General features: G+C 44.4%; 1 protein-coding gene across 2 annotated transcripts in view; it reads left to right on the top strand.

Annotated features, from left to right (window-relative positions):
* The window catches only part of LOC107373744 (alpha-synuclein), a 29,413-nt gene that overhangs the window by 8,728 nt on the left and 2,814 nt on the right, over positions 1-17,871 (top strand). For both annotated transcript variants that reach the window (XM_015941898.3, XM_054738585.2), the window contains exons 2-3: positions 4,669-4,710; positions 8,847-8,974. In XM_015941898.3, coding sequence (XP_015797384.1) covers positions 4,669-4,710; positions 8,847-8,974 — 170 coding nt within the window. The remainder of the gene's footprint in view (positions 1-4,668; positions 4,711-8,846; positions 8,975-17,871) is intronic.

The following is a 17,871-nucleotide window of genomic DNA, read 5'->3' on the forward strand; positions in this document are numbered from 1 at the left end:
TGTACCATTCCGTGTCAGTGATCGATCCAGTGTGAAGTAGGGGTAAGTCTGTTGGGTCATTTTGGTTTTGGGTTTGTTGGGGTTATAGGTCAACGAATAATTTGTAAGCTTTTACTTACTTTTTGGATTCTTCAATAAATTCGTAAATGTGGAACTATTTACCGATTTATTAATTAATTAGGATATCCGGAGATATCCACGGGGCACCACCCCCTCTAACAGGGGAAATGAATCCAAACCTCTTATCAATTCTGTCTGAACGTTCCGTGAATCTTAACGAGCTGCAGTTGAATTTTATATCACAAACAAATCCACTTGGAAGACAAAACTTAATTGAATAACATTTATTCAATTAATAAGGGGCTGCATGGTGGCGCAGTGGTTAGCACTGTTGCCTCGCAGCACAAAGGTCGCAGGTTCAAAACTTGCCTTTCTGCGTGGAGTTGCGTGTTCTCCCCATGCATGCGTGGGTTTTCTCCGGGTACTCCGGTTTCCCCCACAGATCACAACATGCCCTATAGGTAAAAAAAAAAATTGTAAGTCGCTTTGGGTAAAAGCATCTGCTAAGCACATAAAAGAACATAAAAAAAGAACATTATTAACTAATAATCACTTCAGCTCCTTCTGAAGCGTTTAGCCAATCAATATCAACCAACTTATTTTATCAACAAACAATTAAAATAATGAATAATAATAATGTGACGTGACAATCTGATATGGGATGATCAAAATGGTGTTCAAGTGGCTAGGATCTCTGAATGGAGTGGCTTTGAACACAAAATGTCTGACCCTTTGTCTGAGCAGAGATCAGATTTCAGCCTGTGTGCGTGCGTGTGTGTGTGTGTGTGTGTGTGTGTGTGTGTGTGTGTGTGTGTGTGTAAGCTGAGATGATGTCCAAGATGGCTGATGGCTGGAGCAAATACGACCAGCCTGTGTGGTGAGGGGGTGTGTTTAGCTCAGACCCTCTGTGAGATGACTTTCCTCCTCAGATACAGACACAAAAGGGTTTAGCTTACACTTTAAACTCAATCACAGTAACTTAAACACTTCAAAGGTTTAAAAAAATTAATAAACAACATAAAAGATCACTCATGAATGAATATCTAATAGTTTGTCAGCCTGGCCACAGCATAAACTATTTAAGATATTAAACAATGACAAACAAAACGGCTCTTCAAGATGATCCGATGGCGTTTTTGGTACGGAGAAGAAAAGCCGTCTGGTAATTTGAAGCAAATTGTGCGGTGTGACTGCTTATTGTTAACTATAGGAGAAACGGAAGAAAGAGAAATAGAGGAAAAAACAAAAGCTTGCGTGAGCGAACCCCCAAGGCGTCCCTTTTGTGTTCGCGCTGCAGGTCAGATGGTTTCTCCGTTGATTTGATGGTTTTCCGCTGCTTTTCCGCGTCTCGGCGTCGTCCACTTCAGCCGCCAGGCCTCGTGCACAATCTGTCCGGAGCCGTAGCAAGCGGGTGCGTCTTTCCACGCCAGTTGAACTAGACAAAAGACAAGATGAGTTTCGTTTGTCTCCCTTTTATAGACTCTGGTGGTCCGGCGGGAAGAGTCCGTGTGGCTCCCGCACATGTGCAGAACTTGTTTCCTGTATTTGGCGCCGCTTCCGGGAGCAGGGAATCCTGGGAAATGAAGTTGTAGCTGGCGCTGATGTTTAAATATGCTCTTCAGAGCGCAGATGACACAGTCTTTTGGAGAAATTACTGCATAGTAATTACTGCATAGTAATTTCCTCATGAGGGCATGCTGGCGTAGGAATATGTTCCAGCTTTTCAGAGCAGATGACACAGTCTTTTGGAGAAAATACTGAGTAGCAATTTCACATGAAGGCAGACCCTCAACAGGTTCAATATTTGGGCCCATTGAAAGCATTGGTGCAAAGTGCTGATCACATCATATAAATTAGGACATATTCAAAATAATAACAAAATTTAAAAAATAAAACATGAAAGTTAAAAAGCAATAACCAGAACTAAGTCTACAACCATTAAAGCTACATTCCCATAAGAATGTGCTGAAAACATTGTCAGGGATTGAAATGTGTCTTCAACCGACTTTTGAAAGACTGGAGTCATGGAGCTTTTCTGACACTCAGCAGCAGTGCATTTCAGAGCAACTGATAGGAGTTTTGGTTGACAGTCATAAAATCCAACTCAGCAGGCCCGATTACTGGATCTGCTAGTGCAGTGGTTCCTAACTTGGGGGTCCCGACCCCCACAAGGGGGCGCCAAAGCCTCTCAGTGGGTCGCCAGGACCTTTCCACTTTAAGGGGTTAAATCTTCATTTATTACTTGTTTATAGCCTGCATTTTGCTCACATTTTTTTTTCATGAGTGGAAAGTTTACTGATATTAAGACAGGAAATAATTAGTACAGAAAAAGTAACACACTTTTAAGAACATTTTGCTCAGCTCCCTGTTTTATTTTCAAGTGTCAAAAGTTCATTAAAGATAAGACTGGTTGATTAATCACAGCCTTTTGTCACGATCTGCCCCTGCCCGCCTGACTGTGTTCCTCTCCTGCCATGATTACCCTTATTGTTCTCACCTGTCCCTCGTTTACCTGCCCATGTTTCCCTAATTAGCCCTCTGTATTTAAACCACCTGTTTTGCCCCTGTCCTTTGTCAGTTCATTGTTGTTGTTTGTTGGTGTTCCTGTTCATCCCATCCTGCCATTAAACCATTTTTACTTTTACTGAAGCCTGCATTTTTACCTCCTGCTCAGCTCATCCACACATGGTCCGCCGTCTCCACCTCCTACACCGTGAAAGAATGAACTGAACAAAACCTGGACCCGTGGTGAGCACTTCTACATCTCCCTGGAGGATTTATTTATTTATTTTTTTCCTTTAGCAGAAGGAGATTCTGGCCCAGGGTGTTGGCGCATCCTACCTGTTCTCCGGGGTGGTCAAGCCTCTGGGTGGGTTTCGGCGCATCCAGTCCGTTTCCTGTGGTGGTCGAGCCCTTCTCCTCTCCTGCTTTCTGTCCCCGTCCTGTTTTTCACATGGAAGCCGCGGATCCTGGAGCTACAAGGGAGTTACACCCCCTACGCACGCCATTGTTCACCGGGGTGGTAGGGCTGGTCTCCCCGCTCTTCTCCTGCTTCCCTGCACCCAAGCCTCTGCCGGAGATCCAGCGAATCGTGCCGTGCACCTGCTCTGACCGGCTGTCGAGTGCCTGCCGCCGATCCTGGTTTTCTGGCGTCGCTCCTGCCGTTCGTCCACTTCCTGGTCCACGCTGTGGGGCTTATGCCTGCAGGTCTTGTACTGCTGCAGTCCCTGCTGGGTCCCACGCCTGCTCCAGCAGTTCTCTGCCTGGGTCCCACGCCTGCTCCAGCAGTTCTCTGCCTGGGTCCCACGCCTGCTCCAGCAGTTCTCTGCCTGGGCCCCACGCCTGCTCCTGCAGTTCTCTGCCTGGGTCCCACGCCTGCTCAAGTCCAGTCATGCTCCAGTCCAGTCATGTTCCGGTCCAGTCATGTTCCGGTCCAGTCATGTTCCGGTCCAGTCATGTTCCGGTCCAGTCATGTTCCAGTCCAGTCATGTTCCAGTCAAGTCCCTGTTCCAGCCTTCGAGTCCCCGTCTCCTGTGTCGTGTGGCCTTATGGGCGTCTGGTATCCGCCCTTAAGGGGGGGGGGGGGGTACTGTCACGATCTGCCCCTGCCCGCCTGACTGTGTTCCTCTCCTGCCATGATTACCCTTATTGTTCTCACCTGTCCATCGTTTACCTACCCATGTTTCCCTAATTAGCCCTCTGTATTTAAACCACCTGTTTTGCCCCTGTCCTTTGTCAGTTCATTGTTGTTGTTTGTTGGTGTTCCTGTTCATCCCATCCTGCCATTAAACCATTTTTACTTTTACTGAAGCCTGCATTTTTACCTCCTGCTCAGCTCATCCACACATGGTCCACCATCTCCACCTCCTACACCGTGCCACCTTTACAGTAAATAATCTAGTATAAACAGTAATATACACATTTAAGTACATTTTGCTCAGTGTATTTTTTATGTGTCAAATGTTTATTGAAAGGAATGATTGATTTATCAGTGTTTACAAGAAACAATGTGTTCAGAAAAGTAATACAAACTGTCAAGCACATTATGCTCTGTTTGGTTTTGTTAATGACTTTGTTCTGTACTGGAGCCTACTATTACTGTTATCTATTGAATCAAAGCATATTAAAATGTGCTTGAACAATTTTATCATTTCTTAATAATGTTTGTACTGGAAGAGAGAATGGAAGGGGGCCGTCAAAAATTTTACTGGTAAAAAACGGGGTCCCTTGGGAAAAAGGTTGGGAACCACTGTGCTAGTGTATCTTGACAGAACCTGACAGTGAACCAAAAGCCAGCTCAAATTTTTCATGATTGGTGAAATGTGCTCCCATCTCCTTCCTGTTAAAGCTCTGCTTGACCCCTATGATTGAAGCTTGATGTTTCGGTTCCTTCTCCAACTCTTAAAGATATCTTGACAAGTGAGGAAGGGTTTCACATGTTGTGTCCTACTTTCTCTACAAGCATGTTTTCAAGGTGACCAGTGGAAGCGGGTTGTTCTTGCAACAGTTTTGGTTCCATGACATCTCTAACATTCTCTTGCAAACTTAACTATTTCCAGTTCTTTCACCTCACCTCTGATTCACACCTGATTTCTGCCTCTTGTTCAGGAAACAAGACGATGGAGGGCGTGGTGACTGGTGTAAACACAGGTAAACCAACAGCTTTCTTTGTCCTCCTCGATATGGCATTTACAGTTGCATCTCAGTAATAATTGTTAAAGATTTTAAGTAACATTAGCTGTAAACTTGTGCTGCATAAATTACCTACATTGATTTACATTCACATTTGTACATCCAAATGACTCCAAACAACTAAATTCACAAGAAATAAATATTTTTCTGAAAATCATTGGGGAACGTGGAGGTGATTTTTAGTGAATGTGAGCTGGTGTCAGCACCAGATCTAATTCACACCACATGATTGGCTGTACATGGGCATGTTTACGTAGAAGAATTTGGTTGGTCCTGACAAATTGCCACTGTTACATTAGCACTTAATGTGCTTGGGTAGCCACATCTGCTCAGGGTGGGGTTGTAGTTCTTGGTAGGAAACGTGGACGACTTTTACAAAGAAATTCATTGTTACCTTTGTAACTGATTTTATTTGGTGCTGGTGAAGATTGTCAGTCATCCAGGTCCTGGTAATCCAAAGGGGTTTGAATGAAGGCAACTTGAATTCTCTGGTTTCTTGAAGACATTTTGCTTCTCATCCAAGGAGCTTTGTCAATTCTGACTGGAATATGGGAGGGTCAAGCTTTTAAACTGTAGTGATTTATTGTTGCTTAATGATGTGAAAATGCCTAAGAAAACCCCTTCTTCCTACCCCCTGATTATTTGTTAGCCTCTATTGTGTGAGTCGTATTGATTAGATGCAGGAGGGGGCGACCTAGACTGAAGCTGTTTGGAATAAGATTGAGAGGGCACAAAACTGACTCCAGATCAGATCTGTACCCTCCTGGATTTTCCACCAGCTTCTTCAAAAACAACAACTTTACTAGCAGAAATGTGGATGCACCATGAGCACCCTGGTATCACCTATTGTTGCCAACATCTACATGGAGGAAGTGGAAAACAGAGTATTGCACTCCTACAATGGAACAACACCAAGCCACTGGTTCAGGAACATGAATGACATGAGTCAAAAATTTCACACAGCAAGTAGAAAGTTTCACCAAGCACAGTAACGCCATGGACAAGAACATCAAGTTCACCAGGGAGGATGCCCACAACAACCAACTGCCCTTCTTGGACTGTGCTGTCCAAACTGAACAAGATGGAAGTCTCAGCATTAGTCTACAGGAAGTCCACCCACTGGAGCACAAAATGTCAGGTATCAGGACTTTACACCATCGGGCCGAGAACATTTCCACAAAGCCGGAAGGAAAGAAAAAAAGGAAGAGAAACACATCAAGAAAGCTCTCCAAAACTGCAGATACCCTAACTGGGCCTGCGTGAAATCAACACAAGCCTCTTTTATAAGACACACCATGCCGGCAAATCAGCGTAATATCACCGCAATGGTATGTCTATAAACGTGCCATGCCGGCATGGCATTGCACGAATTTTGCGGCATTCGATCCGCCTCGCTTGGTAGTAATATTGCGGTAATGGTCTGTCGTATGCGCCCTGGCGCAACAGAGGCAGATGTCATGATGACGTGGGGAGTTATTGCTGAGCTCCAGCTGGCAAATTTATTGAAAATGAAAGTGAACACAGGCAATAAGGTTTGCTTTTTGAACAAAATCAGCTGAGATGGCAAACTGGAGTGCTGCAGCACTCCATGAGCCTCTCTGTTAGAGCTAAAGCTCAGATCACCAGAGACTGCACAGGGACTGATCGGGACAGACACCTTTAGGAGCTGCTTGTTAAAAAAAATTAACGATCACGGCTTCATTTGCAATAAGTTATGTCCAAGATAAACGGAAGTCCACGGCAGCGCAGAGACAGCCCCCATACCCCATTTATGCCGCCATCACCTAATCTTTTATAAAATCATACATGAGGGGAAGATTCCCAAAGAACCACCACACACAGATGTATGCAAGACATGGTTTCAGCTGTTACATTCCTTGTGTCAAGCCACTCTTGAACAAGAGACAGCGTCAGAAGCGTCTCACCTGGGCTAAAGACAGAAAGGACGGGACTGCTGCTGAGTGGTCCACAGTTATGCTCTCCGTTTCATCTCCCTTGGAAATCAAGGTCCCAGAGTCTGGAGGAAGAGAGGAGAGGTCCAGGATCCACGCTGGTTGAGGTCCAGTGTAAAGTTTCCTCAGTCAGTGATGGTTTGGGGTGCCATGTCGTCTGCTGGTGTTGGTCCATTGTGTTTTCTGAGGTCAAAGGTCAACACAGCCATCTACCAGGAAGTTTTAGAGCACTTCAAGCTTCCTGCTGCTGACCAAATTCATGGAGATGCAGATTTCATTTTCCAACAGGACTTGGCACCTGCATTGTACCAAAGCTACCAGTACCTGGTTTAAGGACCATGGTGTCCTTGTTCTTGATTGGCTAGCAAGCTCGCCTGACCTTAACTCCATAGAAAGGTTATGAGGTGAAGAAGAAGATGCAATACACCAGACCCAATCATTCAGATGAGCTGAAGGCCGCTATCAGAGCAACATGGGCTCTCATAACACCTGAGCAGTGCCACAAACTGATGGACTCCATGCCGCATTGCTGCAGTAATACAGGCTAAAGGAGTCCCAACTAAATACTGAGTGCTGTACATGCTCATACTTCTCAGTTGGCCAGCATTTCTAAACTTCCTTTAGTTGCATTGGTCTCAATCAATCAATCAATCAATCAATCAATCAATCAATCTATCTATCTATCTATCTATCTATCTATCTATCTATCTATCTATCTATCTATCTATCTATCTATCTATCTATCTATCTATCTATCTATCTATCAATCTATCTATCTATCTATCAATCTATCAGTCAATCATTCAATCAAATTGTATTTGTATAGTGCTTTCCGCAAACCTTGTGGGAGCCCAAGGTGCAATAAAATCACAAAAGAGCAACAAGATTAATAAAAACAAATAGATAAAAAGATCATATCACAAGCAATTAAGATAAACACCCATCACATAAAAGTCATTTAATAAAAATGTGTCTTCAGGTGATTCTTAAAAACCTGCAGTGATGGTGACTGCCGAACAACGAGCTGCAGCTCATTCCAGACAGTAGACGCCAGGACCAAGAAGGTCCTGTGCCCAGAGTGTGGAACATCCAACAACTCCTGCTCAGCTGAGCGCAGAGACTGTGAGGGAGAATGTCAGTTTAATAATGTAGTTAAATATGGAGGAGCATTATCCTAGAGCCCGGAAAACATGCAGAAAAATCTTAAACCTAGTCCGAAAGGCCACAGGAAGCCAGTGAGAACATGTGCTTGATCATAGCTAAATGTCACAAGTAGAAGAAGCTAAGGCCTAGTCCACACGTAGCCGTTTTTTTTTAAATAAATATCTGCCCCTCCAAAAACTTGCATCCACACCACCTCGTTTAAAAAAAAACTCTGTCCACACGTACCCGGATAAATACGTTGTTAAGGACATGCCAGACCTGTAGGCGCCAGTACTTTCCCCGTTCTTAACCTCGTCCTTCATCTGTGGTCTTCCGCAAGGAGCAGTAATTACGCTTGCAAAAACAAACAAGCAAAAAGCGCTTGGACAATTGATAAAGCGAGCGCAGCTCTGAGGGCATCCATGCTGTCGGCTAGTGTAAACACAGGTTGCACACGTGATGTCAGCATTTTTTTTGTCGCGGAAAGTGACGTTGCGGACCTTAAAACTCCGGTTTTGTCTGTCCACATGCAGACACCCAAAACGGAGAAAACGCAGATCTTCACTTTGGCCGGAGTTTTTAAAAAGATCCGTTTTCGTGTGAAAAAACTCTGTTTTCGTGTGGATGACAGGCCAAAACGTAGAAAAATATCTACGTTTTGGGAGATCCCCGGCTACGTGTGGACAGGGCCTAAAGCTCACCACCATGTTAATGTGAGCATCAAATTTTAGTTCCGAGTCAAGTCTCACCCCAGACTACAAACAACTGACTGCTGGTAAGGTGACAGAACAGCCAGGTCAGGAACAAAGCTCACACCCACCTTACTAGTGGGAAGAAATGTTAACTGATATTCTAATTTTCTGAGATACTGAATTTGTGACAAAATAGCAACAGCAGAGAAACCTGTAAAGGGGCTAATCCCCTTTTAGAGCACTGTATTTAATAATGGTGTTGCACTGATTTTTGGTGAGTGTGTTAGACATGTTTTCTGTCTGTCAGTCGCTCAGAAGTCAACCGAACAGGCGAACGTCGTGGCTGACTCTGCGGTTTCTGGGGCCAACGAGGTCGCTCAGACAGCAGTGGAGAGCGTGGAGAGTGCAGCAGTGGCGAGTGGCTTCGTGAAAGTGGTTAGTGACACTCAACATGTTTCATTTCTATTAAAAGTGTTAGTTAATATCTGGGGTTCTGTCTTTACTATGAATGTGAATTTTAACTATTGAATTGATATTTGTACAAGTGAAACTGGAAAATCTAGAATCTGGTGCAAAAGTAAATGTATGTCAGTAATCCAGCTGAGACTCAGAGACCATCTAAACACTCAGGTCCCCTTTGCAGATGTTCTGGAAGGGGAGCCTAAGTCACGCCCATCTACTTCTAGACCATGGGTCCCCGGAAGAACGAAAAAATTAATGCAAGTCAATGGGGCTAAATACGCTATTTTCTAACTCCGCTTGTTTTGTGCCATGGATTTCACATATGATGTCTGTGAATTTTAAATATGCATTTTGATACCAAGAAAGCTCTTATTTTCTAACGAGGGAAACGTTATTTTATGTTTTGTGTGAAAATAAGTCCACAACTACAAATAAGTATCACAAAAGTGATGTCATCCAGGGGCGGATTAAGGACTGAAGAACATCCGGGGCTTAACACACGCACACACACACACACGCGCACGCACGCACGCACGCACACACACACACACACACACACACACACACACGTGACACGCACTAGTCAACATCATGTATGTCTTGTACCACATAATTTTTAATCTGAAGCTACATATTAAGCATTTTCAGGGCAGAGTATTGTTCCTGTTAGTGTTTAGTGTGAGATGATAGTATATATTCCCTTTCTTTCTCCAACAACGTTACCTGATAGCAAGCTAACTTTAGGCAAACCAGCAGCACAACAAATATTTTCAAATAAGACTCACAAACCTGAGTCAACACCAGTATCATCAAAGCTGGGGTTCTGTTGCTGTACTTTTGGTCTAAAAAACGTCCTTATGTCCATCTTCACTCATGCGTTTCAGGCAGAGAGTGTAGAAGAAGCCGGCTGCTGAAGGGCTTCTTCTTCAGTGGTGGAGGCTCAGGCAGGCTGTATACAAACTACTGCCAGCTGCTCCCTCTCTGTTGGACTTTGGTACTGCATGTTACTTCTGCGATTTAGATCCGGGGCTTTCCATGAAACATCCGGGGCTTCAGCCCAAGTAGCCGGGCCTAACGCCGCCCCTGATGTCATCTAACCAGACATGGAGAAAAAAAGAGGGAAAATGGCTGTAAGTTCAGCGAACTTCAAATCCTTCCTTCAGGAGGAAAGAAACACCATAAATCTGGCTATGTGGTAAGTAGCAGCTACGCTAGAAGAGAGGAGTTTCTGTGGTGATGTCATATATGTGACGTGCCGATGTAGTCAAGCTATGTACAAACTTTTACAAGCTAATAAATTTCAAAGTACGTGACTGTCATGGTCGAAACACCAACCACAATGTTGTTTTACGCCTCAAGGGTGTTCCTAACATTTAAATCTGAATACTACAGTAGGCATATTAGTTGCCCCCCATCTTGGTGCCTGTACATTGGAGTTTAACCCAGTGAATGAGAGGGTAGCCTCCTTCTGGCTACATGTGGGGAGATGGGTCCTGACCATGGTCGCTGCTTATGCATCAAACTACAGTTCAGACTACCCACCCCTTTTGTTGCAGGAGAGCGCTCCTTCCAGTGGCTCCCTCGTTCTGCTGGTGGACTTTAATGCTCACATGGGCAACGACAGTGAGACCTGCAGAGGTTTGGTGGGGAGAAAAGGCCCCCCGATCTGAATTTGAGCTGTGTTTTCTTACTGGACTTCTGTGTTCATCATGGAATGTCCACAATGAACACCATGTTCAGACATAAAGGTATCCATATGTCATCTCATCTGATCTGCGGCAGCATGTCTTGGACACTCAGGTAAAGAGAAGGGTGAAGCTGTCTACTGACCACTACCTGGTGGTGAATTGGCTTTGATGTTAGCAGATCTGGCAGGCCCAAACATATTGTTAGGGCCTGCTGGGAACATCTGGTAGAGTCTCCTGTCAGAAGAAGTTTCAATTCACACCTCTGGCAGAACTTCCAAAATGTTCAGGGGTAGGCAGGGGACATTGAGTCAGAGTGGGCCATGTTCATGGTCTCTTTTGTTGAGGTGGCCAATCGGAGCTGCGGCCACAGGGCCATCAGTGCATGTCGTGGTGGCAATTCCCGAACCCGCTGGTGGACCCCAATGGTTAGGGATGCCATCAAGCTGAAGAAAGAGTCCTATCAGGTATTTGATGCCTGTGGGACTCCAAAGGCAGCTGATGGGTACCGGCAGGCCAAGCTCAATGTGGCCCGAGTGATCACAGAGGCAAAAACATGAGTGAGGGAGGAGTTTGGTGAGACCATGGAGCAAGAGTTCTTTACGGCTTGGAGGAGATTCTGTCCCACCATCCGGGCCTTATGAGGGAAAAGCAGTGCGCTACAAACACGGTTTATAGTGGGGATGGTGTGCTGCTGACCTCAACTCGGGACGCTGTGGATTAGTAGGCGGAGTACTTCGAAGACCTCCTCAATCCCACCGGTATGTCTTCTAGTGAGGAAACAGGGTCTGGGGACTTTGGGTTGGGCTCTCCAATCTCTGGTGCTGACGTCACTGAGATGGTCATATAGCACCTTGGTGGCAAGGCTCCAGGGGTGGACGAGATCCACCCAGAGTTCCTTCAGACTCTGGATTTTGTAGGGTTGTGTTGGCTGACGCGGCTCTACAACATCGCGTGGACATTGGGAGTAGTTCCGCTGGATTGGCAGATTGGGGTGGTGGTCCCCCTATTTAAAAAGAGGGACCGCAGAGTGTTTTCCAACTATAGAGGGATCACACTCCTCAGCCTCCCTGGTAAAATCTATTCCGTATCATGTATGTTACATAAAAAAAAAACTACACACTTCACCATGGGCTTTAGTGGGCTCTGTCTGGGGCAGGAACAAGGATCTTGTGTTTGAATGGAGCCAGTACATCTTTTCCCACGTGGGTCCCTTTTGGATTTAATTAAGGGTACAACCCACAAATATATCTGCCCAAATCCATTCAATGCCGAGCCATTGTGGGGCCCTTTGCCAGCCCAATGGATGTTTGCACTTGTGTTTTAACTGTATTTATTTCTGTGGGCATCCTACAGTAGTATCCACTCAAAAACTACCCACAGTGGCCTCATGGGTGTGAGCCAATATGGGGAATTGTGACGAAGTGGTATGGAATATTTCCCATTCGCCCCTGTAATTTATTTCTGTAGCCTGCTGGCACTGTGATGGGGGATATTTTAACCAGACTGAAATGTGAATATTGCACTGGTGTGGATGTAGTTACCATTTGGAATTTCATGTTTGCTTTGTATCCAGAGTAGGTTGTGAGGGAGTAGGTTGTGAGGGGAGGGCCCACCCCACCCAGTACTACCTCCCTGGATCATCCTATGATTGGCCGCTCCATTTGGACAAACCAAAGGAAGTGGGATTTGTTTCTTTGGTCTTAGTGTGACAATGTTTCTTGTATTGTAGAAACAGTTTTGTCTTTTGTATATGTTAACCCTTAGGTACATTTATGTGGATGTTTATTTCCTTTTGGATTTAATGTTGGAGCACTGATGATTAGGGCTGATTGTTTGCAGGTGTGATTTTCTGGGGTATTTAAAGGAAGCCAGGTGGAGGCTTGGGGAGGTTTTTTATTTTTTGACCTGCAAAAGAAAAGGAATGAAATAAATGCCTGAGAAGCATTTTGGCTCCCAAGGAAAAATGTCCCTGTGCTGCAGTTTGCCTCTACTTCTTTCACCTTGAAGACCTTCTGGCTGCTCTACATTCTCACAGGAATACAGCAGTCTGCCAAAATTAATCCCTCATGGAGATTTCTGTGGGCACTCCATAGTGTTATGTGCCCAAGAACTACCCACAGTGGCCTTTTGGTGTCAGCCCATGTGGGAAATCCAACAGTCTACCCAGTCTAATCTCACAGAAGGCTTTATGTGGGCACCCCACAGTGATATGTGCTAAAAAAAAAACTACCCACAGTGGCTCCATGGGTGTCAGCCCATATGGTTTATCCACAAGACAGCCCAGTTAAATCGAACAAGTTGATTTTTGTGGACACCCTACAGATGTATGTGCCCTGTGGTCCTGTTGGTGTCAGCCCATATGAAGATTCCAGCAATCTGCCCAGTTTGACTTAAAATCACTCACACTGTGGGTAGCCTTTTGGGTCATAGAAATTACTCTGAGAGATTAATCTGGGCAGACTGTTAGACTACCCATAAGGGTTACTGTGGGTAGTTTTGGGGCAGATACCACTGTGGGGTGCCCACATAGTTCACACCGAGGGATTGTACTGGGCAGACCCCAGGTCTAGTTCCTGGCTTACCTCTTGCTGGTTTGGATCCAGGGATTGTGCTGGCCAGGAGAAGTCTCTCCACACAATCCTGTTCTCTGAATCCCACCAAACTGGTGGCAAGGATATCGTAGAATTCTGATGTGCAGCGGAGCATGCAGCTTCAGATTCAGAGATACTGCACGAGCCTTGTTGATTCCAGCCGGCTTCTGGGGTTAGGAGTAAAGGGTTAAACCTGTGCTAGGCTGAAGTTCCTCTTATGAGAAAGGAGCTGTCAGCTATGCAATTATCTAAGTAGTTTTGATGAATAAAATGACTCGCAGGAGACTGTGTTTTGGGTTCTAATAAAGCAACCCTTTTAATAAATTAAGAAATCAACACAGCAAAATCAGCCAAAAGGCCACGGTAAAAATGAAAAACAGCAAATCCATATAAAATATTTTTGTGAGTTTTGTTATTTTATGATTTTTTGGTTAATAAGGTAAAACAAGTAAAATCATTACACTTCTAGTGAAACATTAGCTAACATCTACGAATTAAGGTTTAAAAGGCAAAATATGAGATTATTAAATCGAGAAATCTAAAACTAAAAGAATGTTAGAATGCAAGTAAATTCAAGCAATCAAAATGTTGAGCATTATCTGCTGTAGAGGAATTGTACGTTGCTTTTAAGCTTAATATACTACCTTTACGTACAACCAATAAGATGTGATATTCTATATAAATATAGTATATCAACCTGATCTTTGAATGTTTAAACAGAAGAATTAGGATTATTTGCTATTTTAGTGATCATGGTCCACTTCGTATTAATTCAGACAGTCAATGATATAACTAAAAATAAACTTTATTTTCTAGACTAATTATATACATGAAAACTAGGAGACAATGACACGTGATGAGTGTATGGTGTAGTGTAATGTGATGGTTATCAGAACCCTCGTATCTGGAAGAAACTATGAATTCTGTGTATAAGAATTTGTGGTTGTTATAAGCTAAAGAACTGATTTATCAAAACTGCATCAGATGCAATTCATGCTGTGCCTACGTACCCGTTATGGAGACCCCCGTTTGGATCCGAGATGTCAAAGAGTCGGTGACCCCAATGCACGTGGCTCATAGGAAAACCTCGATGCGCCCAAGTCAGTCCTGGGATGCCTCCGGGTCACAACGATAGAGGAAATCGTTTGCGTCTAGAACAGCTGTTTCTGAATAGCTGAAAGAGCAAGTTTCTGTGTCGCTGCAGGCAGCTTTTAGCTTGTCAAAAGCTTTGATGGTTCAAAGAGTTTATTTCAGATTGGCCACTCCGAAGGTCTACTCGAACTCGAACTGAGCTTAAACTGAATCACTCAGGAAGTGAGATCTGTTTTAATAATTCTCATATTATGATTGCGTGGCCAATCAGGACAAAATAGATTAAGAGGTGTTAACAAACAAACCTCAGAACACACGTCTTTTTCAGATACAAAAGATGCTCTGATTTGTGTATAAGTAAATCACTATGTGCATGCGATTACTTTAACTTTACGTCATACGGAGATATGCACATGTGTATGAGAGGATGGCTGATTAGCTTGTCACGTAGACTGATTAACAGACAAATGGATCATTGCAGGACAATATTCATTTCAACCTTATTAACTTAGGCACAGATTACTCAAAACATTTCATTTAACACCTTGTCCCTTCATTGCATGATTAATTAACTCACATGAGCTGAAAATGTTCACTTTTATTCAGAGGCAGGAGGAATCCTGTAGAAGCGATAAGAGGAAAGCTGAAGGCCTTGAAATGGGAGTGGTTTGTTGACGATATATTATCTTGTGTACAAAGCTGCAGAGGCCTGGATTTCAGCTGATAGAATAGCCGAATCCAGCAGATAGTTTGAACCGTTTTTGCTGATGATGTTGGTCAACTATATAGATGAAAAACTGACAATTTCTGGATGCTACACAGCTCCAAGTTCAAAAGATTAAAACATAAGTAAAATTAAACTTAAAGGTTAATATGAAAGTAATGTTAAGCAATTAAGATTGGCAGGTAAGAGGTATGTAAAATCAAGAGTAACTAAGCTCTTTTATAATTAGGTAAAATTATTGATTGAGTTTAGACTAATTTTAGCAATTTACATCTACTATAGTTTGATGGATAATGAGCCTTCGAGCGCAACTGAGCTTCTCGTCTACCGGTTTTAGTCTGCACCCCTCAAATGCTGGAGCTTTTTTTATTGTCCTCTATCCTACTATTTATTTATGCATATATGGCTATGCATATAAATAAATATATATAAAAAACATAAATGCAGCGCCTTCGAGGCACTTGCCCTTTAACCCATCTCGGTGCGGCCCATGTTCATCACACTCGTTATAGATTTAGTTAAAGAATGGTTCGGGTTCGAAGAGCATTCTCTGAGGTTCTGCGAGACTCTCTGCCTACAAGTTACAGAAGGACAAATCGCAAGAGAGTGCCCCGTTCATTCTTTATTGATCACTTTTATAGCAAAAATCACTGTGGTTTTTTGGCTCATGAGAGAACCTCTTCCATCAGACAGTGAAATCATTAACCTTTTGCTTCACAGGTGTAACCACAGCTTGAACTGTTATGAGTTCTAAAGTTGCAACCATATCCTGACTCTTAGGCAGTGTGGCATGGAGTTGTTTTCACCTTTAGCACAGATGTATTATCACATTCTGAAATTGGATCAAGGTGAAGTCAAGTTCACGCTTTTGCAGGTGCAGAACATGTCAAACATTTAAAACTAGATGTTGTCGCCCCCGCTGTGGTTTCCAGATGTTGGCAGGGTGACGCATGTTCTGTGCATATTAAAGTCTCTGCATCTCTTGCATGCTTCTAGCAGGAAGGTTCGGGTTCAGCACCCAGTCCCAACAAACATCTTGTCTTTTCTTTGTCCATCGCGAGTTCCTGTTCATACAAAGACAGCCAGGGAGACGTCCCTGAGGCGGCCCTCGCCACAGAAACCAATCAGATCTTAGATCAGGTGAGAGCCAGACGTTTCCCGTCATGCCCCAGGTTTTGCAGCCGGTAGAGAGCACCTGCAGCACCTTGCTCCAAAATCTGCAGCCGTCTTGATCTTACGAGGTTATCATTGCCTAGTAGGCTTGACATCAGAGCAAGTCGGCGTTAAGTCAGACCCGAATCTAACAGGCATGCACTGCGTGCTGATCACCGATGATCTAATCTGCACAGAACTGGCTCATCTCGTACATAGCAGCAGTAGCTCAACAGGTTGAGTGGGTTGTCCAGTAATCGGAAGGTTGCAGGTTCGATCCCGGCTCCGGACAGAGCTGTTGTGTCCTTGGGCAAGACACTTAACCCACGTTGCCTGCTGGTGGTGGTCGGAGGGACTGGTGGTGCCAGTGCTCGGCAGCCTCGCCTCTGTCAGTGCGCCCCAGGGCAGCGGTGGCTACATTGTAGCTCATCCCCATCAGTGTGTGAATGGATGAATGATACACTGTAGGGTAAAGCGCTTTGGAGTCCTTACTCTGAGAGGCGCTATACAAGTGCGGGTTATTTATCATTTCCATGGACATTCACGTTGCCTGACAGAAATGAAAAGCATGAATTCTGATGTGATGAGAATTTCTAGTAAACGACTAACAAAAAATCTGAAAAACTAACCATCTGACTAAAAGCAATAATAAGTTTACCCTTATGCTGATGACATGTTTGTGTACTGAAGCAAGAAATTAAATATTCAGAAAGACAACAAAGGACAAAGCAGATTTAAGGTTCACTAGAGATAAGAAGAAACTATTTTTTTATATAGCAGCTCTCAAGATAAAAATCATGAGGTGCTTCATAAGAACAAAAAATAAAAGTAAAACAAACAATTCAAAATATCGTAATAAAAATGTCGTCGTTGTCTTCCTCCGCTTATCCGGGTGCGGGTCGCGGGGGCAGCATCCCAACTAGGGAGCTCCAGACTGTCCTCTTCCCGGCCTTCTCCACCAGCTCCTCCGGCAGGACCCCAAGGTGTTCCCGGACCAGATTTGAGATGTAACCTCTCCAACGTGTCCTGGGTCGACCCGGGGGTCTCCTGCTGGCAGGACATGCCCGAAACACCTCCCCAGGGAGGCGTCCTGGAGCCTGACCAGACGCCCAAACCACCTCAACTGGCTCCTTTCGATCCGGAGGAGCAGCGGCCCCTCCGAGTCCCTCCCGAATGTCCGAGCTCCTCACCCTATCTCTAAGGCTGAGCCCGGCCACCCTACAGAGGAAACTCATTTCGGCCGGTTGTATCCGTGATCTCGTTCTTTCGGTCATTACCCAAAACTCATGACCATAGGTGAGGATTGGGACGTAGATCGACTGGTAAATCGAGAGCCTGGCTTTCTGGCTCAGCTCCCTCTTCACCACGACAGATCAGCTCAGCGTCCGCACACTGCAGACGCTGAACCAATCCGCCTGTTGATCTCCCGATCCCTCCTACCCTCACTCGTGAACAAGACCCCAAGATACTTAAACTCCTCCACTTGAGGTAGGACCTCTCTCCCGACCCAGAGTTGGCAAGCCACCCTTTCTCGGTCTCGGTTATTAGGATGTGGTAATAAAAATGCAGAAAAAGAAACTATTTAGATTAAAAATGTGAAGGAAGACAATTATGAAAGAGAAA

This window comes from Nothobranchius furzeri, chromosome 12 (genome assembly GCF_043380555.1).
Source record: "Nothobranchius furzeri strain GRZ-AD chromosome 12, NfurGRZ-RIMD1, whole genome shotgun sequence".
Taxonomy (NCBI): Eukaryota; Metazoa; Chordata; class Actinopteri; order Cyprinodontiformes; family Nothobranchiidae; genus Nothobranchius; species Nothobranchius furzeri.